This window comes from Jaculus jaculus, chromosome 9 (assembly GCF_020740685.1).
Source record: "Jaculus jaculus isolate mJacJac1 chromosome 9, mJacJac1.mat.Y.cur, whole genome shotgun sequence".
Taxonomy (NCBI): Eukaryota; Metazoa; Chordata; class Mammalia; order Rodentia; family Dipodidae; genus Jaculus; species Jaculus jaculus.
Window position 1 is genome coordinate 16,078,155 of NC_059110.1, and position 27,481 is coordinate 16,105,635.

General features: G+C 47.3%; 1 protein-coding gene across 1 annotated transcript in view; it reads right to left on the reverse strand.

Annotated features, from left to right (window-relative positions):
- Positions 1 to 18,422, reverse strand: part of Ppp1r14c (protein phosphatase 1 regulatory inhibitor subunit 14C) — a 116,529-nt gene extending 98,107 nt beyond the window's left edge. Inside the window, exons 1-2 of the mRNA XM_045158480.1 lie at positions 18,270 to 18,422; positions 17,497 to 18,018 (exon numbers count right to left, since the gene is read on the reverse strand). Coding sequence (XP_045014415.1) covers positions 17,497 to 18,018; positions 18,270 to 18,422 — 675 coding nt within the window. The remainder of the gene's footprint in view (positions 1 to 17,496; positions 18,019 to 18,269) is intronic.
- Positions 18,423 to 27,481: the final 9,059 nt, after the last annotated feature.

Sequence of the window (27,481 nt, forward strand, 5' to 3'; positions counted from 1 at the left end):
TGAAAAATCTCAACAGTGGACACTGCAAGCCTTATATTTGGCCGGCCAGCCCAAATGAGCCAATGGGTGCAACAGTGGCACATCTGTCATGGTGGAAACCAACTGCCCTCCAATTGGACTGGAGGCCCACTCCATGGGGGAAAACACATCCCTGATACTGAAAACTTAAAACAGGGGTAGTCATGAGCCCTAGGGGTGTAACATCTGCTGCTATCTGGAAAAATGTATATACTATGCTTATCAAACTGCCCAGTAAGCACTTCTCTTAATATTTGTACCCTTATATTAATGCTACTCTCACTTTGGGTAGAGAATCTTCTCTTTTCAGATGGCAGTGACTTTGGGATGACTCAGAAGGTATCACAGTGCTGGAAAGAAGTGACTGGAGTACTGAGTAACATGTCAATCACACCTTCCAAGGCTCAGGATCTAATGCAGAAGAGGTGGTGGAAAGAATGTAAGAGCCAAAGGAAGGGTAGGACTCCTTACAACGTGCTCCCTACAGACATAAAATGGCCTGGATATCCATGACCTCATAGTACCTGACACTACCTACATAAGACCATCATAAGAGGAGGAAAAGATGATGACATCAAAATAAAAAAGAGACTGATTGAGATGGGGAGGAGATATGATGGAGAATGGAATTTCAAAGGGGAAAGTGGGGGGGGGGAGGGTATTACCATGGGATACTTTTTATAGTCATGGAAAATGTTAATAAAAATTGAGAAAAAAATATTATTTATTTATTTGAGAGAGAGAGAGGAAGAGGCACAGAGAAAGAAAGAATAGATGTGCCAGGGCCTCCAGCCACTGCAAACAAACTCCAGACACATGCACCCCCTTGCGTATCTGACTTACATGGGTCCTGGGGACTCAAATCAGGGTCCTTAGGCTTCACAGGCAAACACCTTAACTGCTAAGCCATTTCCCAGCCCCTATCATACCATCTCTTAAGGTTTCAACTGCAAAGCCGCAGGCCTCCTTCACTTTTTTATTTTATTTTTTCCCATGTTGGGAAAGAAAACTTAAAAATAAAGCTCTATGGTGAAAATGACTTGCCAAGGTTGGCGATCTGATTAACCAGTGTTGAGGCAAGATCAGAGTGCAGCGGGCCAGGACCCTCACACTGCATCTTAGAGACAAGAACCAGCATGGTTTGATGTCAGAGACGCCAACAAGGTTCCCACAGCACACCAACGACCACACAGCCTTCCCTGGCATGCTCATCCCAGAAGCTCACCCAGCAACATTCACTTTCTCTCACCTGAGACTTTACACTTCCTGCGAAGATGAAAGATAATTAAATTGGTTTTAGCCATTTACATTGTGATATCAGTGAATCTGTCATACCCTCTCCTGAAAACAGGCTTTGAGGAAAGGGAGATTTAACAGCCTTGATGCTCTGAATAAGTACACTAAAAGGGCAGGAAGGATGGCTCAACAGCTAAGGACGCTTGTTTGCAAGTCCTGACCGCCTGGGTTTGATTTCCCAGTGTCCAAGTAAAGCCAGATACATAGAGGAGCACCTGCATCTGGAGTTTGGTGGCAGTGGCGCTCTGGTGTGCCACCTCCCCTAAATAAATTGTAAAACTATTTTTGTTTAACATGTATTAATAGGTGGCTGGAGAGATGACTTACTGGTTTAGGTGCCTGTCAGTGAAACCGAAGGACCCATGTTCAACTCTCCAGGTCCCACATAAGCCAGACGCACAAGGTGACGCAAGCAAGGTCACACATGCACACAAGATGGCGCATGCTTCTGGAGTTCGACTGCAGTGGCTAGCGGCCCTGGTGTGCCAATTTTCTCCCTCTCTCTTCCTCTCACATAAAAAAAGTTACAAAAAGTATATACTAATAGGTGCACTAACAGAACTGCAAAATAACCATAGTCCTGCTCTCAAGTTCCTCCCTTCTCCTTTAATGCAAAGCATTCCTGTACTTATATATCTTCCCCCTATACAGATGAAAAGGATAAATGTTATCTTACTCACTGCTGGGGTTTGGATGTGAAGTGGCTCCCACGGGCTCATGTGTTTGAATACTCCGTCTGAGCTGGTGGTGCTGTTTTGCAAGATTGCCAAACTTTTAGGAGACACAGCCATACTGGAGGCCGTGGGGGACTGAAGACAGGCCCTTGAGGTTTTATAGCTGTTCCCCACTTCCTATCTAATTTCTTCTTCCCGTTTCAAGAAATGACAGTCCTCACCTGTCTGCTTCTGCCAGCATGCCTTCCTCTCCTTGAACTCTATCCTTCAGACTGTAACCCAAGTTCAACCCTTCCTTCCTGAAAGGTATTTGATAACAGCAACAAGAAATATAGTAACTCGGACATTCCCCTTTCCTTTCCTATGTAAATATCTGCTGAATGAAGAGATGGGTGACTGAAATGTCCCTCACACTTCATTTCATATTCTGTCCCAAGAGAGTCTTTCAAAACTGAAAAAGTCCTACTTTCAACCATCTTTTCCTCAGTCATGAAATGATGCTTTAGAGAGTTAATCTGCACTCAGGTTTTTTCTCTCTCTTTTTTCCCCCCTAAGCTTTTACTTACTGGAACTGGCTTCCAACATGCCAATGTTGACTAAGAAAAACCTGGTGAAATTCTATTGGCCTGAGCTTTTAAGCAGAGCAGGACTCTGGGCTCTCGTTCCCTGCTCTGTGGAGGCTTGCATGAGCTCATCCCTCGAATGTTATCTGCAGATGGAAAGCTCTCCCCATTTTCTAGCACAGGCAAGCATTTCTACTCCCTGCAAGAGGCACAGTCCCAGCTCAGTCCCACAGGCTGAAACGTAAAATGACAGAGAGGAGAGGCAGTCACGTGGGATTGCTTCCTTGGAGGACTTGCATCACCAGTGCATCTGTGATTTGTTTCATGACAACTTCCCCCCCAGCTCTCGGGTTCAAAGGGCTGCACAGTTATAATTCACAACCATGAAAAAAAAAAAGCCTGTCACTTCAGGTCAACAATGAAGGAGCAGGTTTCAATACGGACAGCACCAAATGACATGAATGCAGTTAATTTGGGGTAGGCACGACACTAAGCCACGACCAAGACCACTTTCAGCCTTACTCCACTGTCACATATGGGAATGTCTTTGGTCTGCTCAGTCTTCTATATCGAAACACCACAGACTGGTGTTAACAGCAACCATTTAGCTCGCTTACTACCGTGAGCTGGAAGTCAAGGAGCAGGGCCAGCATGGAGGCTTCCTGGTGGGAGCGGTCTTCTGTGTTCACTGAGGTCGTGTCCTTCCTCGGCAGTAAGGGGCAGCTCTGGTCCCTTCCTCCCCTTCTACAAGCACTGAGCCATCCTGAGAGCTCTGTCTCTTAACCTCATGTCACACAATTGTCTACCAAAAGTCTCACTGCCAAATATCGTCACCTCGGAGGTTAGAATTTCACCCCAGGAACTGGGGAGATATGCACTCAGTCCATAGGGTCACCAGAGGTGCAAAAGGCTCAAGAATCCACCGTGACAGTGCAATAGTGGAAAGTCTGTCATGGTGGAAACCAACTGCCCTCTAATTGGACTGGAGGCCTGCTCCATGGGAGGGAATACATCTCTGATACTGAAAACTTAAAACAGGGGTGGTCATGAGCCCTAGGGGTGTAACATCTGCTGCTGTCTGGCTAAATGTATATGCTATGCTTATCAAACTGCCCAGTAAGCACTTCTCTTAATGTTCATATGCTTATATTAATGCTACTCTCACTTTGGGTAGAGAATCTTCTCTTTTCAGATGGCAGTGACCTTGGGATGACTCAGAAGGTATCATGGTGCTGGAAAGAAGTGACTGGAGTGCTCAGTACTGCAACATCTCTATCACACCTTCCAAGGCTCAGAGTCTAATGTGGAAGAGGTGACGGAAAGAATGTAAGAGCCAAAGAAAGGGTGGGGGGGGGGAGGAATCCACAGTGACAAAAGTGAGGTGTGGGTAGGTACGGGACTGCAGGGAGGGGACCCTAGAAAGGCCTGTCAGCCAGCATGCTAGGGGGTGGGAAGGGGCTTCCTGAAGAAGAGTCCCCTGTGCCAACTGCAACCAAGGGAGAAGCAGACAGGGGGCGTGAGCAATGCGGGGTTGCAAGGAGAGGCGACTCTGGACAAGGGGTTCCTGCTGACCTGCATGGAGATCGGAAGCAGCAAACTGGGGTGAGGGTAGGAGGCAGGCAACTGTGGAGAACAGAGCAGATCGCAAGCCGTGGCTGCCTGCAAAGGTGTTCATGCTCGGTCTTAAAGGGCTGAGGGAGGCGGGAAACAAGGTTCTACTTGGATCTTAGAGAAAACTCAAGGTGGACAGGAGAAAAGGCTTAGTGGTTAAGGTACTTGGCCTGGAAAGCCAAAGGACCCAGGTTCGATTCTCCAGGACCCACGTCAGCCAGATGCACAAGGGGCGCATGCATCTGGAGTTTGTTTGCAGCGGCTGGAGGCCCTGGTGCACCCATTCTCTCTCTCTCCCTTGCCCATTTCTCTCTCTCTTTCTCTTTCTCGAATAAATAAAAAAGAAGTAAAAAAAGAAAACACTTAAGGTGGGCTGGGGAGATGGCGCAGCAGTTAAAAGTACTTGCTTGCAAAGCCTGCCAGCCTGGGTCTAATTCCCCAGTACATAAAGCAAGAGGCCCTGGTGTACCCATACTTTCTCTCGCTCTGTCTTTGTCTCTCTCTTTATGTCTCTCTCTCACACATAAATAAATAAATTCATTAATTCAAAAATTAGAAAAGGAAGGAAGGAGGGAACCACTCAAGCAGCGGACTCTGGAGATGGTTTTCCCGAAGCAACCTAACAAAGGGAACCTCGAGGACATGACGTGTGGCCTCTGACCCAGGGCCTATGTTCCTCAAGATCTCTGTACCTCGTTTTCTTCATGTGCTCTGCAGAGTTTCTCCAAGGACTAAATGAGAGAGCTGTTGAAGCTCAGGGAATACCTAAGAACTTCAGGATACAGTTATCAGGCTAAGTGACTTTAGAATCAGGATGACCTTGGACAAGGACGAGCAACCTCTGTGAATTCAGCGCTTCCTCTAGAGCATGAAGGAAGGAAGATAAGGCCACCAGCTTCTTCTCTGTAGAGTCCTTGTGATGAATGATGCCACCAAAGGAAATGCGTGAGTCACCCGAGGGCAAAGCTACCAGTGGAAGTTGTAGAAAAGGTGGCGGCAGCCAGGGAGGGCTACTGGAAACTAGTATAGTGAGCTGAAGGAAGCTAGTACTCAGTGCTGCGATGCCAAGGGACCAGTGACAAAGCACAGGACTGAAGCGGCCGACGGGAGGGGACAGGGAACCAGGCGCCGGGGCTCTAAGGAGCAAGCAGCAACAAGTCTTCACTACTGCTGGGGCGTGGCGGGCAAGGGAGAAGCCAGAGATAAGGATGTCACCTAATAGTTTCCTGGAACAAACTGAGCGCAGAAGCCCTTGCCACATCCACATGGGAACTGAAGAAGAGCAGGTTTGGCCCAGCCAAGGGGCAAGGCCCCCCAGCAAGCCCTTACTCTCCATCTGGGCTCTTTAGACCCTCCAGCTCCCCACACGGCAGGAGCTCTTTGAACTCTCTTTTCCTGATTTTCTCTCCATGGTTGTCCCAGGCCCTCCACGTGGGATCTCGAGCCACTTGGGTATCTTCCCTTGGCTCTGTACTTCCCTCCATAAATACGCTAATTTAATAATTATCCTTCTAAGTCTTGTTTTATCCGATCTGTTGTTTAAAATTAGACACGAGGGCTGGAGACAAGGCTTAATGGTTAAGGCACTTGCCTGCAAAGCCAAAGGACCCAGGTTCAATTCCCCAGGACCACATAAGCCAGATGCTCAAGATGGCGCATGCATCTGGAGTTCGTTTGCAGCAGCTTGGAGGCCCTGGCACGCCCATTCTCTCCCTCTCCCCCCCCCCCCCCGCATCTCTCTATCTCTCTCAAATAAATATTTTTAAATTAAAAACAATAGACACGAACCTAAGGTTTGGGGGTTCAAGGACTTTCCTGAACCCCTAGCACCGCATTACTGACTTTACTCTCAGCTGACCATGGAGTTCTTCTAGGGACATCTAGAAGCGTCCATTTGAAAAGCACTCTGCAAATATTGGGCACTCAGAAAGCAATCAGAGCTAAAAATACAGATTTAGGGGCTGCTGGCACATGGGCATCCACTGAAGCCCAGGGCGTTCGCGTCACCCAGAAAGGGCAGCACTAGGGGACGACGCAGAGAAGCAGGTGGGCAGGGCCCCGGAGGCGGACGCAGGACACGTCAGCGTGGAAGAGCCAAGCGCACAGAAGATGAACTCAGAAAGAAGCTGGGGCTGGAGGACAGGGAGAGCGAAAGGATCGGGCAGGCCTGCCTCAGACGTCCAGGGCAAAGGACTCTGGGAGGACCTGGCGAGCCATCGAAGAATGCTCAAGGTCAAGCCAAAGAAAGACCCACAAAACTACTGGATTGAGAGATAAGAAAGTCCTTAGGCCAGCTCTGAAGGAGTGCTGGCATCTGATTATGGTAGATAAAGGAGGTACATGTCATGGATGGAGAAAGATGTTCCAGAAAGAATGAGAAGGGAAGGAAGGAGAAAGGCCCCAAGCACACGTGTCAGAAGAGAGGAATTTTTTTTTTTTTTTTGGTAGAAAATAATAGGGGTATCTGGGCTTCTTTTTTTTTGTGGGGAGAAGGTGGAATTTTTGAGACAGGATCTCATGTATCCCAGGCTGGCCTCAAGCTCACTATGTAGTCAAGGATGACCTTCTACCTCTACCTGTTGGGATCACAGGTGTGTGCCCCCATGCCATTTCACATGCTTGCTAGGCCAGAATTCAGTCAACTAAGCTGCATTCCTAACCTGATGGCTGCTTGTAACAGAGAAGAAGCTCAGTATATATATGCGCATGCGCGCACGCGCACGTGTGCGTGTGCGTGTGCGTGTGTGTGTGTGTGTGTGTGTGTGTGTGTGCGTGTGTGTGTCATTTGAAAGTTCAGGAAATGCAGGCCAACAATTCAACCACACAGCATGGTCAATGAGAACCTGCTGAGACACCAGGTAAGAATACTCCAGAGAGGAGGAGAGATGACAAAAAAGAGCTTTTAAAAATTGAAAGGTGAGGTTGGCGAGATGGCTTAGTGGTTAAGCGCTTGCCTGTGAAGCCTAAGGACTCCAGTTCGAGGCTTGATTCCCCAGGACCCATGTTGGCCAGATGCACAAGGGGGCGCATGCATCTGGAGTTCGTTTGCAGTGGCTGGAGGCCCTGGTACGCCCATTCTCTCTCTATCTATCTGCCTCTTTCTCTCTCTCTCTCTCTCTCTCTCTGTCACTCTCAAATAAATAAATAAAAATGAACCAAAAAATATTTTAAAAAAAAAATGAAAGGCGGCCAGGCATGGTGGCGCATGCCTTTAATCCCAGCACTTGGGAGGCAGAGGTAGGAGGATCGTCATGAGTTCAAGGCCACCCTGAGACTACATAGTAAATTCCAGGTCAGCCTGAGCTAGAGTGAGACCCTACCACAAAAAAAAAGAAAGGAAGGTTTGAAATAGCCAAGTGCAGGATACAAGAGACGGATGATAGAATACAAAATCAAATCATGCAGATAAAGCGCAGACCACCCATGAGTGGGGCAACTTCCGCCCTCATTCATCCCATCGGGGCCAGGCCAGGTTTAGGCAGGCCCAGGACAAGACAGGAGACACACATCAAAGATGAGCCCAACAGGAAGTAGCGTAGCAGGAACACCTGGGAGAGGGAGAGAGAGAGGAATGGAGACTCATCTGAGGTTGAATTTCCAAAAGCGTTCTCTCAAACTGGACTTAACAAGGCCACTGGCTACCACTCCAACCTTGGCATTCCTGTCTGGAGCAAGTAAGTACGTAGGTACTTTTCAATAGTGCTCCAATAAAACTGAAAAGAGGGCTGGAGAGATGGCTCAGCAGTTAAGGTGCTTGCCTGTGAAGGCTGAGGACCCAGATTCAATTTCCCAGGACCCCACATGAGGCATGCACAAGGTGGCACGTGCGTCTGGAGTTCATTTGCAATGGCTAGAGGCCCAGGAGTGCCCATTCATTCTCCCTCTCTCTTTCCCTCCTTCCCTCTTTCTCTCTCAAATAAATAATAAATAAATAAATACGAATTTTAAACTGAAAGAATGCAGAGGACAATACAGGTTTATAGAAACAAAGCAAAAGATTGACTTTTTTCTTCCCTACATCTATCACAACGAAATACCAGCAACAAATTCAGAAGCTGAAACATACATGAATTTGAAACATTTTCTGACGCTGGTTCCTCTTTCATTCCTTGTAGAAAATCCTCAAAGGTTAAAAACTATGCTCTGCTAGGAATTCACAATGGATATGTACACTGTTCCTGCCTTCAAATTGTTACGTCCACCAAAATCTTTGGGCTGGGGAAGGGCTCTAAAGAACATTTTTGTTCATATTCAAGCTCAGACACACACCAGCCCCTCTACCTACCCATCCATACATGTTTCCCTACAGCCTAGCACACATCAATGTGAATCTCTTGTTCACTTTTCTCTACTTCTCCTTCCCTGCATCGCAGAGAACAACCAACAACGGCTGCTCACAGACACCACTGCCGATGGCGTACCAGCTACGTTCCAGGGGTCACACTTGCTGTCTCATCATCCAGGCCTCATTCCAAAGATGAGTCCCCTCAATACAGAGAAGTGGATCCCTAAGAGGTTAAGGACACTGTCCAGTCTCACACAGCCTCTGAATGAGGAGCCACACCATAAACGGAGGCTCAGGTAGCGCAGGATCCCAGTCCCTACCCCACACCACATTTCCCACCAAGTCCTAAAGGAAGGTCTTGTGTCACTTTTCCCACTGCTGTGACAAAAAGCAACTTAAGGGAGGAAGTATCTTAGCTCACGTTTTGAGGAGACAGCCCCCTATGGAGGGAAAGGTAGGATGTCAGAAGCCCAAGGCAGCTGGTCACGCTGCGTTCACAGTCAAGAAGGAGAGAGAGATGAGTGTGGGCCCTACACATTTCCCCCTTTTATCCTGTGTGGGGCTCCAGCCACATTCAGATTGGGTCTTACAACCTCAGTTAAACCTCTCTTTGTTCATTTTTATTTATTTATTTGAGAGTGACAAGGAGTGAGAGAAAGAGGCAGATAGGGAGAGAGAGAGAGAATGGGCATGCCAGGGCCTCCAGCCACTGCAAACAAACTCCAGATGCGTGTGCCCCTGGTGCATCTGGCTAACATGGGTCCTGGGGAATAGAGCCTCGAACCGGGGTACTTAGGCTTCACAGGCAACCGCTTAACTGCTAAGCCATCTCTCTAGCCCAGAGTTAAACCTCTCTTGAGATGCCCTCACACAAACAGGCCCAAAGGTCTATCTCTCAGGTGATTCTAAATCCCATCAGATTGATGAACATGACTAACCAGCACAGGGGTAAGCATTCTGTTTTCTCACTTTGGCAACAAGAATTCTTTTTGTAATTAAAAAAAAAATTGGCACATATGTGTGCATGCACACAAGGGTCTCTTGCCACTACAAAGAATGCCTATCTGGGCTGGAGGGATGGTTTAGCAGTTAAGACGCTTGCCTGAAAAGCCAAAGGACCCAAGTTTGATTCCCCAGGACCCATGTAAGCCAGCTGCACAAGGTGGCGCATTCATCGAGAGTTTGTTTGCAGTGGCTGGAGGCCATGGTGCATCCATTCTCTCTGTGTGTCTCTTTCCCTCTCTCACAAGTAAATAAATAAATATTTAAAAAAAAAAAAAAAGAATGCCTATCTGGTTTTACTTGAGTATCTAGGAAATTGAACCCAAGCAGACAGGCTTTGCAGGCAAGCACGTTTAATGGTTGAGCCATCTCCCCGGTCCCTAGAATTCTTTTATCCATGGACTTAAAAAAATATTTTTATTAACTTTTTTGCAAGCAGAGAGAAATAACGAGAAGAGAGAAAGAGAGAAAAAAATGGGTATGCCATGGCTTCCACCCACTGCAAACAAACTCCAGATGAATGTGCCACTTTTTGCATCTGGCTTTATGTGGGTACTGCAGAATCGAACCCAGGTCACTAGGCATCGCAGGCAAGTGCCTTAATCACTGAGCCATCTCTCCAACCCTAACCATGGATTTTTAACATGCTTATTTCTTAGTACTTTGTGTTTATGGAAATTAAAAAAAAAATACAGCAGGAAACGTCTATTCTTCCACACCTGGGCAAATGAGGTGTCACTAAGTACTCCACAGGCTGAGTTCCAAGCAGCAGCTCTTCCTTCCAGCTGAGGTACTAAAAGAGGAGCAAGGGGGGATGACTTGATGTTGGGGAGGAGGAAAGGACAAACAAAACAAGGACTTGGAGGCCCGCTCCACAGGAGGGAATACATCCCTGATACTGAAAACTTAAAACAGGGGTAGTCATGAGCCCTAGGGGTGTCTGGCTAAATGTATATACTATGCTTATAAAACTGCCCAGTAAGCACTTCTCTTAATGTTCATATGCTTACATTAATGCTACTCTCACTTTTGGTAAAGAATCTTCCCTTTTCAGATGGCAGTGACCTTGGGATGACTCAGAAGGCATCATGGTGCTGGGAAGAAGTGACAGCAATGCTCAGTACTGTAACATCTCTATCACACCTTCCAAGGCTCAGGGTCTAATGCGGAAGAGGTGGCAGTAAGAATGTAAGAGCCAAAGGAAGGGTAGGACTCCTTACAACGTGCTCCCCCAGACACAAAATGGCCTGGATATCCATGACCTCACAGTGCCTGACACTACCTATACAAGACCATCATAATAGGAGAAAAAGATGATGACATCAAAATAAAAGAGAGGCTGATTGAGATGAGGAGGGGATATGATGGAGAATGGAGTTTCAAAGGGGAAAGTGGGGGGAGGGAAGGTATTACCATGGGATAATTTTTATAATCATGGAAGTTGTTAATAAAATTTTGAAAAAAATAAAACAAGGACTTGAACTTCAAATGAAAGCCTTCACAAGAAAAAAAAACCTACTCATAGGCCATTCCCCGCAACAAGAGATGAGCTATGCAAGTATGAAGTCACAGCAAAGGCCATTAGCTTGTATAATGAATATGCTTTGCATAATTATTATGGCATTGTAAGTTGTAAAACAGTATGGTGGGATATAACCATAGATCAGTCACCCAATCCTTTAAAAAAAAAAAAAATCTCAGATCCATGTATGTCAGGATAAAATAAAGTTTCAGCAGCAGTACTGGGGAAGAGGTGAGTGAGGGGTTCACAGAGGTGCCAGTCAGTCTCCCCTTGCGTCTGGCTTTCTGGTCACAGCCCTGCTTAGTCCCATACTACTTGGGACCCTGAGACAACTTCTTGACTCCTCTTGCGCCTGAATTTCCATTTTCATAAAATGGTGCTATCAGATGTTGGTCCTAGGATCACGTGTACCTTGCCTAAATATAGAAAGTACCAACCCTTGTCAGCTAATTCTGTGCTTAGATTTCCATTGCTGAGGTGGCAATTTTTGTTTTTTTAAATTGCAGGTCACAACCCGTAAATGTGTAATGAAATCAATTTAGAGGGCCACACACCAGCACTTTTGGGAAATAAAATAGGACAAGGTATTTAAACGTTTGGCATTCTTATTTTTATTATTATTCATTTGGGTGAGAGAAGGTGTATGTGGGGGGAGGGGTGTTGCTTGAATGGCATGTTGGTGGTCAGCTGAGAATTGTTGAGTCAGCTCTCACCTGTCTACCTCACTGGACTCTCAGTCGACTGTGCCTTCTTGCCCTCACCTTGAGCTTCTGGAAGATTCTCCACTCTCCACCAGTGTCAGCATACCAGGGTTATAGAAGCCCACCACAGCTTCCAGCCTTTTCTGCAGGGTCTTGGGATGGAGCTTGCTTGGGGCAGCAAGCTCTTTATGCACTGAGCCCAGTTAAGTATATTTCTTTTTAACATTTGTGTGTGTGTGTGTGTGTGTGTGTGTGTGTGTGTGTGTGTGTGTGTGCGCGCGCACGCATATGATACAAGTGGACACGTGTGAGCATATGTGTCAGCAGGTGTACGCTCACTTGTTGGCATGAGTGTTGAGGTCAGAGGTCAATACTAAATGTCTTCCACAGTCACTCTCCATCATATTTTTTGTTCTTTTTACTTATTTATAGTGGAGGGAGAGAGAGAATGGATGCACCAGGCCCTTCAGCCACTGCAAACAAACTCCAGACATATGTGCCACTTTGTGCATCCAGTTTACATGGGTCCAAGGGAATTGAACCTGGGTCCTTAGGCTTTGCAGGCAAGCGCTTAACCGCTAAGCCATCTCTGAAGCCCTGAACTGAGATCTCACATAGAACGTGGGGCTCGCGGATGCAGCTAGACAAGTTAACCAGCCCCAAGGGTCCTCCCTTCCGCTCCTCCCCAGCATCAGAACTACAAATATACCACACAGTCCTGGCTCTTTTTTGGGGGGTGGGAGTGGAAGGGTTTCAAGGTAGGCTCTCACTCTAACCCAGGCTGCCCCGGAGCTCGCTCTGTCATCCAAAGAGAGCTGGAATTAAGGGCATGCGCCACCACGCCCAGCTCACATCTCACATCTCACACGGGGCTTTTAAATGCCTGTTGCAAATCCGAACTCTGGTCCTCTTGCGAACTTCACCTACTGAGCCTTCTCTCCAGCCCATAGATAGAACGTGTTTCTTAAGCATTCACGGTAAAGTGGTGTTTGTGAGTCTGTGTGCGCAGCCACGTGTCTTGGGGAGGGGGCGGGTGGGGAGGCAGCATGCTGAACAGTTATTCCTGTGTTTTACAGGATTGGAATGATGAGGAATTGGGGACCACTGGAAGGTGTAGTAAAGCCACAAAACCTCTTTTAAAAGGCAAACACCCAAGCACAAGGAAGATTACACAGAAGGCCGCTCATTCATGGCGAGGCTGCCTCTGGCATCCCAGTCATTTGAGCTCAGCAACATATTTGCATTTCCAAACCGACTCAAACTGCAAAAGCTAGGAGTACAGATGTTATCTTGATGCTGGGCAAGATTTTTTAAAATTGACATGATTTATCCTGTAAACCATCTTTCAATACTTGTCAAAATAAACATCATGCCAGATTTCAAATGCCCTTAAGAACAGTCTGAGATTGGAAGAGATATGAAAATGTCTTCAAAACAGAAAAATCCTTCCATACAGATGCAGACTTAACCTAACGCTATTACAACCAGACTCCTAACTAAAACTTTAAATTTTTTTGTTTATTGATTTATTTGAGAGAGACAGACAGAGAGAGAAAGAGGCAGAGAGAGAGAGAGAGAATGGACACTCCAGGGCCTCCAGCCACTGCAAACAAATTCCAGACGCGTGCGCCCCCTCGTGCATCTGGCTAACGTGGGCCCTGGGGAGATGAGCCTCGAACCATGGTCCTTAGTCTTCACAGGAAAGCACTTAAACACTAAGCCATCTCTCCAGCCCCTAGCTAAAACTTTAATTGTACAAGCTTTCCCACAAGAAGATGGGATGAAAAAGGACTATAAACATAACTAATCATTGTAGAATTTAATAACCACATTTACTTAGGAAACAAAAGGCTGTATGATATGATGTCAATACTGTCACCCTTGGACTGAATGAGAGGAGCCACCATCCTGCGTTCCATTCCTGCCATGCCCTCATCTTCCTAAAGGCCTTCTGGGGCTGAGGAGACTCACCTATTTGGAACCAGTGTCTCTCCAACTGTTTTTAGGCTAGGCTCCAGAAATGCTTGCTCAATTACCAGACAGCTTCCAGGGCATGAACAGACTCCTCTCAGGTCTGGTGTGAAACAGAGGCTTGGTGATAGGGTGGCAGAAAATGTGGACGCAATGATTTTCACCAGGTGGGGCTGTACCAGGGGTAAAAACCAAAAGAGAGGACAGTTGGGCCAGAGGCAAGTTCTCCGAACTGCATGCCAGCGCAGAGCCCTGTGAGATCCGAGAACTCAAAATACAAACTTGGTTTTCTAGATGATTCTGCAGATGCAATCACCAAGGTAGATGGACAGAACAAATTAATGGGCGCGCCTATTGTTTATTTCAAGGCGTTTTGGATTGAGACATACGCTATGTGAGCCTCCCTTTGATCCACTCAGAGTTACAGGAAGGCCTGGTAGCCTTAGAATCACAGTGTCGGGATTCATCTCCCTCCCTTCCCACCTACATGAGCTTGGGAAAACCTCTTAGCCTTCTCTGAATCTGTTTCCTCATGTTTTAAACAAGGATAATAAGGGCACCTTCACCATAGGACTGTTGTGAACATGAAATGAATTCGTACATGTTAAGTGTTTAGAACAGTACCTAACAAATAATAGTAATTAATAATAATAGTAAAGGTTTGCCAAACACTATCTCACATTAGTCTCCCAACAAAACTGAAAGCCCCTGCAAATTTCTATGTAACGCCACAGCTGGATCTGTGCATGTCTCTCCCATTCCATTGTAATTTTCAATGTCTTGCTCTACATCACTCCAGGAGAAAATCATTTATTGTTCTGAGGAAGACAAGACGCCTTAACTGCTAGCCTGTCTGGCACAGGTCCTTCTGAAATTAAATGGGTACTCACCTTCTGCCCCAACTCAGCAGATAACTCAATCAAGACTTTGGCTGGTATGAAATTTAAAGTCAGGAAAATTGCCTTGCTTTGTCAATAAAAATGTGAAAAATAGGGCCAGTTTTCAATGTTAAGAGTACTTCCTAACCTTCTTGCTCGTGAGGCTCAAAACTAAAAGCCAGCATAATTCCCTTTCAGTTCACAAAACAGAGGCTGAAATACTTGAAGCAGTGAGTAAGAAAAGGCAAGCAAGAGGGAAAAAAAAAAAAAAACTGACGCTAAAAATAGGCTCCCACCAGTGGAGAAATAGATGGGAAGAGGCAACCTTTTATTTGACCATTTATTAGTGCACACTTTTCTTTATTATTAAAAGAAGTTGGGCTGGAGAGATCTCCCAGTGGTTAAGGCACTCACCTGCAAAGCCTTATGATCCGGGTTTGATTCCCCAGTACCCACGTAAAGTCAGATGCGCAAAGTGGCAAATGCATCTGGAGTTTGTTTGCAGCAGCTAGAGGCCCGGGTGCATCTACTCGCCCCCCCACACCCGCTTGAAAATAAATTAATTAATTAATTTTTTATGCGAGAGAGAGATCATTGATGCTCGAGGGCCTCAGCCACTGTAATCCAACTCCAGACACCATGCACCACCTTGTGCACGCGTGACCTTGTGCGTTTACGTCACCTTGTGCATCTGGCTTATGTGGGACCTGGAGAGTTGAACATGGGTCCCTGCTAAGCCATCTCTCCAGCTCAATAAGTAATTTTTTGAATTATTTATTTATTTGAGAGTGACAGACAGAGACAGAAAGAGTCAGATGGAGATAGAGAATGGGCGCGCCAGGGCCTCCAGCCACTGCAAACGAACTCCAGATGCATGCGCCCCCTTGTGCATCTGGCTAACGTGGGTTCTGGGGAGTCAAGCCTTGAACCGCGGTCCTTAGGCTTCACAGGCAAGTGCTTAACCGCTAAACCATCTCCCCAGCCCATAAATAACATTTTTAATAAAAGAAGTTACCCTAAGTATAGAAACTGCCAGTAGCCACCAGTCTTGTAATGATTTCTAGCCCTTTAACCTTCAATGATGACTGAATAACTTGAAGGAAAACACTTGTACACTGCACTGTGTGCTCAGCATCTTGTATTTCTATTCACCTCAAAAGCCTTGTTGAAGCTTTCTAGTTGTTTTTCTATAAATTGAAGCCCTTAAATCCCAGGGGGGGGAAAAAAACACACAAGGAAAAAAGATCCAAGGTCACATTTACCTTTATGTACCAAACTTACATGTTAAATACGGTAGACGCTGGGACTTCCATCACCCCGTGACTCTAAAGACTATTTAAAATATATCACTTGTCAAACTACTGTGTAAGTTCGACTCTTTCTAGTTTCCTAAGCCACAGCTAATGAAGCATTGCTAATTTCAACAATAGTTTTTCTATTAATTCAAACCTTCTCTAAACCCAAAATGGAGTATAAAAGCCAGCAGGAAATAAATTAAAATGAATTCGATTCTACAGAGACAAGACTGAACACATCCATTCATCCAACAGGAATTCCATCTAAATCAAATATATTGTTTCTTTTACAGAGTTTCACTAACTTCCTATAATAAAAATCCCAAGAGCACGTCTTAATTTTGCCAGTTTTTTACTTATGCCATTAAATGAGCTTTTTTTTTTAAAGAGCTGGGCCAGAGAAATAGTATGTTCTATAAGCCTTTATTCATGCAGTTGAGCTTCATTATATCATAATTATTCATCAGTAACAGGCAACAGGGCTGTCTCCTTGTGCAATAAGAATGCTAAGGAAAACATGTGTGCACAATAGGCCATGAAACATGTGAGATACAGAATGTCCCCAAACCAATGGTAAAACCAGGGAATTCAGCCGGCTTTCTTTTTTTCCCCAAAAGCCTAACAGTTGCGTGGACACAAATCTAGCTTTCACTTAGAAACCAAATCCTTAATTAATCATCTCCCTCCCTTTTTTTCCAAACTGACTTTTGCACAGAAGAGAGGTGCTTCCTTCCCAATCAATCCCCCTTACCCAAGGCGCTCAAGGATGCCTCGGGGGAAATCATTCGGTCACTGTTTTTAAACACGTTTGTCACAGCTCCTTTCAAATATTTCTCCTTACATCAAACGTACCCGCGTCTGCCAGACCTGGCTATAAAGCTGCACCTCGTGGGGAGACCGCACACAGTGTGGGGTTCAGGGCGAGCTGGACCGGAGGTCCTGCACCCCGCGAGGCACCCTTCGAGGTGGCCCAAGGCGGTCATTCTGGGTCCATCCACGACAGTCACTAAGCTTGGGGGAGCTCAAAGGAGATCTGTTACAACAAAGCCCAGCGCGGGCAGCTTTGGGGGTGCAAAGACGAGCTGTGGGCGCACGCCCTGGGGCGAGGTGAGGGGTGGCTGGAAAGCGGGAAAAGAAAACCTTCCGCCTCGTGGGTTTAGTGTAGAATTCCCAAGAATCAAAGGGGGGAGGGTTCTCTGCCCTCCCCAGAATGTCTCCCCTCCATAAACAGCTGAAGGGCTCATCCCTGGTTCGTCCTCTCCACGAGGAATCGGGGTATGTCTGTGAGCACAGACTTGGATGCCTCTCCTCTTTCCCAAGTCACCCCTCTCGGAAGTCCCACGGGCTACACAGCTCCAATGCGGAGCCGGCAGGAAATAAAAAGCTCTGTTTGGGTCTCGCAGGACCCAACCATCCCCGGGGCCATCGAGGGACCCTCCCCCCCCCACCCCCCCCACCCCCCGGGAGCAGAACCCAGGCAGCCGCGGCGTCCCAACCTCGGAGCCAGGGCGCGCGAGGCTCCCCCACCCCTCCCCGGGGAAGGGAAGGGGAGAACGATTACGCGGCGACCCCAGGAGCCAGGGCAGTGCGCACGGAAGGACGGGAGGGTCCCCGATCCTCCCCGAGGTCCCGGTGGATGTGTGCTCCCCCCCCCCCCAAAAAAAAAATACCCCAGGGTACCTCGCAGTCGTACAGCTGTCCCAGCTGCTCCACGATCCACTCCTCCAGCACCAGGCGCCGGCGAAGCTCCTTGCGGTCGTATTTCACCGTCACTTTGCCCTGCTGGTGTCGCCTCTGTTGAAGCTGCCCGGCGGCGGCTGTGGCCACCACGGGAGGCGGCGGAGCCGAGTCCTCCCGGGAGGAGCCGGAGCCGCCGCCGCCGCCGCTGCTGGGAGCCGGGCTGCCACCTCCCGCAGCGCCACCGCCACCGCGGGGACTCTGGAAGAAAACGCGGGCACCGCCGCCCCCGGCCCCGCCGCCGGCCGCCTCGCTGCTGCTGCTGCTGCTACTGCTGCTGCCCGTCACCAGCGACATGTCCCCCGCCACCCCCCGGCCCGGCAGCGCGATGTGACCCCGGACCTGGGGCGGCCCCGAGCGCCCCGCGCAGCCACCACCGCGGGCGCACGCTAGGGGCCCGTGGGCACCTGCTCCACGCGCGCGCGCGCGCCACCCGGGCCGCTCCTCCGGGAGGGCGGGCACTAGCTGCAGGGAGGAGGGAGGCTGGAGAGGGCGGGGACCGCTGCCTTAAAGACACCGCCCACCAGCCCTGGACCTTCTGGGCCCAGCTCCCCCTGGAGAGGACCCGGGATCAAAGCTGGGGATGGATGGCGCGTGGACACCCCCGTGGGCACTGCGATGGACCTGACCCTGGGGTCCCCAAGGGGACAGTCTTTCTCTATATGGGCGTCCTGGTCTCTTACAGATAAGGATGGATGTTGATCGCTCCAGCCAACCCGCGGGGTTCCTGAGATCCGAGGAAGGGTCGTGAAGGCAGCGCGCCGCAGGTTCGGATCCCGGGTCTTCCTCCACTCGCCCCGGGGTCTCCTCGGATGGAGGGGAGTTTCTCCTCCCTTCTCCTGCGGCCCCGCCCGCGTGGCTCCAAACATGCATTCCTATGCACGCCGCGACCCTCGACGACGGACTCCACTTCCTCTGTGGGATTGGGAAGCAAATGGATGAGGGCGATGTTTGTGCAATCAATCAGGCAATCACCGCGCCTGAGAAATGATTTCCAGACAGGATTTACTTGTCTTACCAAACGGTTGCTTAATCCTAGGCAGGGCACTGCTAATAGCTTTGTATCTATCTACAGGCAGACGGCTGAGGAGCTGGGGCCATCCAGACCTTAAGGGTTTCTAGAAGTCAGGTGGGGTTTTCTGGGCCATGCATTCCCAGCTCGGGCATCCTTCCTCCCCAAACAGCCTCTTTTTACCCAGGAAGGCAGAAGCCTTGACTAACTTACTTGAAAATCATCATCATGCAACCAAGTCGAATTAGAATGAATGAGAGAATTGTGAGGTTTTAGAGCTAAGAGGTGGAGAGGGCAGTTATAAACAGAAAACTGCATGTGTGTATGTGTGTGTGTAAAATTACAATAAAGTATCTCTGTTGTACATAACAACACATTTCTGTTCGGGCAGCTGAAAAGAATCCACAAAGCTATTCAAACATAAGCAGGCAGCTGGTAACGCTTCCTTGGAGCTCAGAGAAGTTTCTCGAGCTGAAGTAGACAAGAGTGTTTCCTCTGAACATTTTCTTCTGTGGAGAGGATTCTGTGCGGGACCTTAAGTGACATCTGTAAAAATAAAGAAGATAAAGAAGTAGCCAGGGCTGGAGAGATGGCTTAATGGTTCAGGTGCTTGCCTGCAAAGCCAAAGGACCCAGGTTCAATTCCCCAGAACCCGCATAAGGTGGCACATGGGTGGAGTTCGTTTACAGCAGCTGGAGGCCCTGGTGTGCTCATTCTCTCTCTCACTCTCATAAATAAATAAACATTTTTTAAAAAAGAAGTAAACAGGGGCTGGGGAGATAGCTTAGTGGTTAAGTGCTTGCCTGTGAAGCCTAAGGATCCTGGTTCAAGGTTCAATTCCCCAGGACCCACGTTAGCCAGATGCACAAGGGGGCGCACACATCTGGAGTTCATTCACAGTGGCTGGAGGCCCTAGCGCACCCACTCTCTCTCTGTGTCTGTCTCTCTCTCTCTCTCTCCCTCTTTCTCTCTCTGTTGCTCTAAACTAAATAAGTAAAAATGAACAAAAGAAGAAGAAGAAGAAGGAGAAGAAGAAAGAGGAGGTGAAGTAACCAGGAGCTGAAAAGACAGCTTAGTGGCTAAGGCTCTTGTCTGCAAAGCCAAAGGACCCAGGTTCAATTCCCCAGTACCCACATAAAGCCTGCTGCACAAGGTGGCACATGTGGCTGGAGTTCATTTGCAGTGGCTGGAGGCCCTGGTGTGCCCATTCTGTCTCTCTCTCTCTCAGATAAATAGTCGGGTATGATGGCTCACACCTTTAATCCAGCATTCAGGAGGCAGAGGTAGGAGGATTGCTGTGAGTTTGAGGCCACCCTGAGACTACATAGTGAATTCCAGGTCAGCCTGGGCTAGAGCGAGACCCTACATCTCCAAAAAGAAAAAGAAAAAAAAAAAAAAGGAACCAGCTGACCATCACCCCTACCTAGACTCAATGGTGCCTTTGTGTCTTCGTGTGGAGTTTTCCAGCAAGACTCTCAGCAGGGATTTTCCCAATGTTCCATACCTGCAGCTCACTGGAGAATGTGTCAGGCTTGAAAAGTAAAGATGGTCTGGGAAAGGATTGTGCACAAAGGGATGGCTGATTTTGTCCCGAGAAGAGAGTCAAGGCTACAAGATCAGATCTCTGGCTAACAGGCCAGCTGGGTGTTAGAGGGTGAGTTTTCAGAGGCTGGGGAGATGACTCAGGGGACAGGGGCCCTTTCCACACAAAGGAGAGGGCCTGAGAATGAGTCTGATTCCCCGGCACCCATGGAAATAGCTGATCATGGCCACACATGCCTGTAACTCCAGTCCTTCCTGGCGCCAAGATAGGAGAATTCCTGGAGCTCACGAAAATTGCAGTTCTGGGGTTCAGTGAGAGACTCTATCCCCAGGAAATAGGATGAGGGATGGAGGGGCTCACCTAAGGTTCTCTTTCTCTTCCATATTTGCATCTAACAGAGAGAGAGAGAGAGAGAGAGGGAGGGAGGGAGAGAGTTTTCCTGCAAACCCATCAGGGACAAAGGAGAGGAAGTCCCAGGAAGGGATTCTAAAGACTGACTAGAGCCCACACCATAGGCCCACGGCTACCTTGCAGGGCCAGTCACATGATCAGAAACCCGAAGTCAGGGTAAGCCTTCCTGTAAGTAAACATCTTCACAAAACTCCAACAGTGTGCAAGGAGGAAGTGGGCAGAAAACAGCAGTCAAGGACAGTGCCCCCCCCCCCGAATGAGCCTGTCCCCCTCCAGACATCTGTCACCGTTCCAAGTTGGCAAGCACAGCTTTCACCAACTGCACTAGCCAGGAGAATTTGAATTTAAAAATAAAAACAGCTAAAATTTTAGAGCATAAAGGAGAAAACTATAAAAAAATCTCTGCTGGTCCTGAAGCCCTGTGATATTAGTTAGTCAGTTCAAGAATTATACCAGGATACGGCAAGGAGTGGGAAATTCCAACTCCTTTCTTGAGGTTTGGACAATGAAGTCAGTCATAGCTTCAAAGTAATTCTGGAATTCACAGAGTTCTTTCTGAGGAATTCTTAGGTCGTTACTTTCTCACTGCATAAGATGCCTTTCCCTTTGTTTTCAAAACGCAGCTTTCCCTCCCAGCTTGGACAACTTTGTAAATGACAGATGGTGTAGGTTTCAGCCACCTGAACTTGCAGAAAAATGAATGAACTGGTTCTTTGCACAGTCATATTGGCCTTGGATCCCCAATGAGTCCCTTTACAAGAAGGAAGTGAGCTACTGTTGAGAGTTCCTCTTTCTAGAACCTTCACAGAAGAGGTTTGAAGAGGTTTTCATCAATGCTGGGCTATCCCTTGGTACCCAGGAAAGCAGGGCACAGGTACCTTCCGCTTGGTCTGGAGAGACTTCCCCACGAGGCAGCTGCCTCTCCCTTTGCCAGACTTCACAACGCATTGCCAGTCCCACCCTCAATACTCGGTACCCTCTCCTACCCAGGCCATACATAACCCACACCAGACATGGCCCTGTGTCCCCAGACACACAGGCTTCACTCTACACTTGACGACACAAAATTCCACGTTCAAATCTTGACAGATGCACAAATGTTGCTCTTGCCAATTTCCAAAGGCAAAGGCAAAATAGTTGGGAATAAATAATAAGGCTAGGGACCTTGTTACTAAGGCCTAATAAGCAGGTCTTAGAGTATAGCTCTGCAGTAGAGAGCTCTTGTTCCTAAGTGCAAGGTCATAGGTTCCATCCCTAGCACCACAAGAAAACAAAAATAATAGTAAGCTCAACCAAAATGACAATATTTCTCTTCTACATCAACACACACACACACACACACACACACACACACACACACACACACGGAAGTCAAGGGTTTTTTTTTTTTATATATAATGGTTAATCAAGTTTTTGTGGGGCTGGAGAGGTGGCTTAATAGTTAAGGCATTTACCTACAAAGCCAAAGGACCCAGGTTCAATTCCCCAGTACTCACATAAAGCCAGATGCACAAGATGGTACATGCATCTGGAGTTCATTTGCAGTGACTGGAGGCCCTGGAGTGTCCATTCTTTCTCTTTCTTTCTCTCTCTTGAATAGATAAATATAATACTTAAAAAAAAAAAAGAAAAGAAAAGAAAAGTCTGAGCTGGAGGGATGGCTTAGCAGTTAAGGTGCTTGCCTACAAAGCCAAAGGATCCAGGTTCAATTCCCCAGGACCCATGTAAGCCAAATGCACAAGATGATTTAGGAGTCTGGAGTTCATTTGCAATAGCTGAAGGCCCTGGTGCACCCGTTCTCTCTCTCTGTCCCTCTATCTGCCAATGTCTCTCTCTCTCTCTCTCTCTCTCAGATAAATAAAATAAATTTTAAAAATAAAAACAGAAGAAAAGTTTTTGTGGCTGGTCTAGTCTGGGATTTTCTAACGTGTCAGAGATGAGGAGTTAATTTCTCCCTCATGAGAGAACGAACAGCCTGAGGAGGTGACATCTTTCGTTTTTGTCTTCAGAGCTCTGTTTGCTTAAGTTGGGTGGTTTCCTTCCTTGTTCCTTCATTTGCAAAATATGCTTTTGTATCTGATTTGGGAGACTATGTAGATCTTTTATCACTTTTAACACTTACTTGTGTGTGTGCGTGGATGTGTGTGTGCACCTGCATGCATCCATGCATACCACAGTCTCTTGTTGTTCTAAACAAACGCCCATCCAGCTTTATGTGAATGGCTAGGGAACTGAACCCAGGCCAGTAGGCCTTGTGAGCAAGCACCTTTAATCCACACTACGGAGCCATCTCTCCAGCTGCAGTCTGTTATCTTGAACCTGTTATCTTTATGTTCAAAGGTTGTTAGATAAGGCAATTTAATCAGGGATTCTAGACTTTCTTCAGCCTTCCAAGGAAACAAATTGCTCAGAGGCAAATTTCTTACTCCTTAAACACCAGATGCCACAATAGTCATGCAATCTACATTGAGAATGTTACAATTACAGCCCAAAGCCACCAACTTGAGAAAAATGTTTTAATCTTGGGGAATAATCCAGTGATAAGATACATATATGCTAATTTTCCCAGACGTTAAAATAAGACAGGCAATTTTTTAAAAGCCTTGTTTTCTTCATTAAAAAAAAAAAAAAAAAAAAAAACAGAAGACATTGAATCTGTCTTGTCGGATTCCACCAATTATGCACAGTACTTTTAAGTTTTCAGGCTATAGCCCCTCATTTCATTGTCCCTTAAAGAACAATTAAGTAGAACAAAGCTGTTCCCCATATATCAACAAGCTTTGTTTTGACTTCTGTCTCCTTCCAATTCCAGGCCTATGGTTCTATAATTTAGAGTCAAAATTCCAAAATGAATTTAGATAGTGCTTGTATAAATAACAGCAGCCATCATCACAGGTCTAAAATTTTGTCTCAGCAATTAACCAAAGTTCTCACTTGAGGGGCTGGAGAGATGGCTCAATGGGCAAGGTGCTTGCCTACGATGCCTAAGGACCCAGGTTTAATGGCCCAATATCCATGAAAGCCAGATTCACAAGGTGGCGCATGCGTCTGGCGTGCATTTGCAGTGTCTAGAGGCCTGGTGTGCCCATTTTCATTCTCTCTCTCTCCCCCCCTACCTCTTTCTCTCAAATAAATAGATAAATAAAATATTATTTAAAAAAATGCTTACCTGACTGTCCATGCATCATGAAAGACAGGAGGACAAAAGCGTAGCTTTATTTCTTTTCTAAAGAGCATTCATGTGCGTGCACATGTGAGCACCCTCTTGCTCCCCCGGGACTTCTTGCAGCTGCAAATAAACGCTGCTTTGTGTCTGGCTTTAAGTGGACATCTGGGGAACTGAACCCTGGGCCAGCAGGCTTTGCCAGCAAGCACCTTTAACTACCTCCCCAGCCCCTATCTATGTAGACTATTTTGTTTCTTCCCATGGAACAAGGCTCAAGTTGGTTTCTAGGGGGGCAAGTTATCCTCCTTCCTTGCCAAGGAACTCTTGTCTTCTCCCTGTTTGCTGCCAAAGGTGTTAGAAGTCTTCCCCTCCCCCATGCCTCTGTGTCTTCCCCTCTGGTCCCTCCACAGTCCTGCCGCCAGCCCTTGACGGCCAGTGCCCTCTCCAAGGTCACCAGCCAAGTGCGCACCGGTCACGCCCATGCTCAAGTTTCCGCACTTAAGCGCAACTTGACCTCCGCCACAGCGGACCGTCTTAACCTCTCTTCTCTGCTTTGCAAACCTCTCTCTCTCTTGGCATCACCCTGCTTCTGTCTGCTGCACAGCAGTGGTTTCCTAAAACTCATTTTCCTACATCTCTGCCTTGAAGGTAGGTGGTTCCCGGCACTGTGCACCACCCATTCCTTGCTCATTGTTTATGCCAATCTCTACAACAAATAGCTTCCCTCAAGATGACAAATTTATCCCGGAGGAGCAGCGCATGGGAATACATGTGAGCATGCTCGACGAGATGGAAGCAGACGGAAGCAAGAGGAGAGGTTAAAGGCACAAGAAGGAAGATTACAGCGTTGTTGGGCACTCCTGGGTATAAGAATCAACAAGGGCCCAGGTTAGACGGGACATGCAGGGCAGATGTCCTTGCAGAAGTGTTTTGAGGTGGGGCTTGTTTGTAGTCCAAGCTTCAGATCTGCAGCACCCCATGTTCAGTGCCAGGGCCCTGCACAAAAACATTTACAGTGCATCAATGCATACTAAATCCATCAGAAAGAAAAAACAGGATGGTGAATATTTTGGGTCATGGATGGGCAGGACAGTAAAGAGTGTTCCAGCCCACTGGGTTTCAAATATTTTTAAACCACAAGCACAGTAAGAATACATTTTATACCATGACCCAAATCTACACACACACACACACACACACTCCTCTGCATCGTGTGGTCCATTTTCACATCTTCTATGCTACTCTGATCCATTAAGTTTAAAGAACGCTGGTCGAAGCCAGGAGTGGTGGCGCACGCCTTTAATCCCAGCCCTCGGGGGGCAGAGGTAGGAGGATCGCCATGAGTTCGAGGCCACCCCAGACTACATAGTGAATTCCAGGTTAGCCTAAGCTAGAGTAAAACTCTACCTCAAAAAAACAAAAAAAAGAAGAAGAATAAGAATGCTGGTCACAACATACTAAGTGCGCGTGCACACACTCATACACACATGCACACACTCGCACACACATGCACACGTACACACACCCGCACACTCACACACACACACTCACACATGCATGCACACACACACACACACGCACACTCCCTGCTACATTGTGTGATCCATCTTCACATTTAGTTTAAGGAACGCTGGTCACAACCTACTAAATGATTTCTCCACCCATCACTGTAGAAAATCCAGTGCTCCCAGCAGACCGTGTCTGCAAGAGCCAACCGTGGCTCACTTTCCTCTTTTTTATTTTATTTTATTTTTATCTTATTTTATTTTATCTGATTTTATTTTATGAGGGGGGGGCTAACAGAGATAGAGAATGGGCACACCAGGGCCTCAAGCCACTGCAAAAGAACTCCAGATGCGTGTGCCACCTGTGTATCAGGCTTTATATGGATACTGGGGAATCAGACCTGGCTCCTTAGGCTTTGCAGGCAAACTCCTTAACTGCTAAGCCATCTGTCCAGCCCCTCTTTCCTCTTAATGGCACATTCCGGGCTGGTTATTAATCCATCTGGTATTCCCTTCCACTAATATTAACATTTTACAACAACTTTGACACTGAATGCTTGAAACGGGACGTGTATGTGATCCTCCCAGTTAGAGGTGCCAAAAAAAGAGGGAAAGTATCCTAAACATTAAGTATGCACCTTGGTTGGCTCTCCGGGCTTGAAGAATAGCCAGGGAGAGTAAAGATCAGAACGTAGTGATTCGTAGACAAGCTCTAGCTTAGGAGCGAGTACACTGTGGTCGTCCCCAGCATAAATATGGTTCCCAACTGCCTGTGTCAGATCAGGCCATGGGGTGAGCCTGAAGATATTTAACCTCTCTGCACACCATCCGTACTGCTGACCTCACAGATTGTGGTGAGGGTGAGTAAGTTACCGGATAGCACCTGCTGTTTACTGCGGAGGGATCATAATTGTAATGGAATGGACATTCCAACAATGTCCCGGAGAAACTGTAGCCATGACCTAGCCTGGTCAGGCATGGGAAGCGAGCTGTGGGGACATCTCCCTGGAGATCCTCTCCAAGCCTCTACACAGCAAGTTTAGTTACTGTCCCCTCCCATTGTCAGGTCCCAGGAAGGGGAGTTAGGCATGTATCCCCAATGGCTTCCTCAGTTGGCATCTCCACCTGGAGGCTTGCAGCCACTTCGAACAACTCACTCATGTCACTGTTGCTATGATGTGAGCATATCCCCCCCAGTCCACATGCTGACATTTAATTGCCATTGTGATCATAGTAAGAAGTGAGTTGCAGGAACTGAAGAGATGGCTTAGTGGTTAAAGTACATGCTTGCAAAGCCTAAGGACCCAGGTTCAGTTCTCCAGGTCCCACATAAACCAGATGCACATGGTAGCACATGCATCTCGAGTTCATTTGCAGTGGCTAGAGGCCCCTGGCATGCCCATTTTCTCTCTTTCTCTCTCTCTCTTTTGCTCTCGCTCTCACTCTCTCCCTCCCTCTCTCTGTCTCTAACAAATAAATAAATAAAAATAAATCTTAACAAAAACAAAGTGAGTTTCAGGCTAGAGAGCTGCCTTAATAGCTGAAGTAGTTTGCCTGCAAAGCTAAAGGACCAAGGTTCAATTCCACAGAACCTACATATGTGAGATGCACAAGGTGGCACATGTGTCTGGAGTTTGCAGGAGCTAAAGGTTCTCTTGCACCCTTTCTCTCCTTGTCTCTGTTTCTCCCCCTCTCTGTCTCTCTATTTACCTTCTCTCTCTCTCTCTCTCTCTCTCTCTCTCTCTCTCAAATAAAAAAATTAAATTAAATTTTCAAAAAGAAGCGAGGTGAATAAGTTATGAGGATGGTATCCCTGTGAATGGATTATAAAAGAGGCACAAGGGCAATGAGCCCCTTCCTTCTTGCCCTAACATTCCTTCTGCCATCCAACAATGTAGCAAGAAAGCCTTCACCAGGGCTGAAGAGATGGCTTAGTGGTTAAGCACTTGCCTGTGAAGCCTAAGGACCCCAGTTTGAGGCTCGATTCCCCAGGACCCACATTAGCCAGATGCACAAGGGGGCGCATGCATCTGGAGTTCGTTCCCAGTGGCTGGAGGCCCTGGCGTGCCTGTTCTCTCTCTCTATCTGCCTCTTTCTCTCTATGTCTGTCGCTGTCAAATACATATATAAAAATGAAAAAAAAAAAAAAAACCACAAATCTCTAAAAAAGGAGAAGAAGAAGAGAAGGAAGAAAGCCAGCCTTCACCAGACACTAAATGCCAGCACCAGGATCCTGGACTTCCCAGATTCCAGAACTCTGAGGGAAATATACCTATGCTTAGAAATCACCA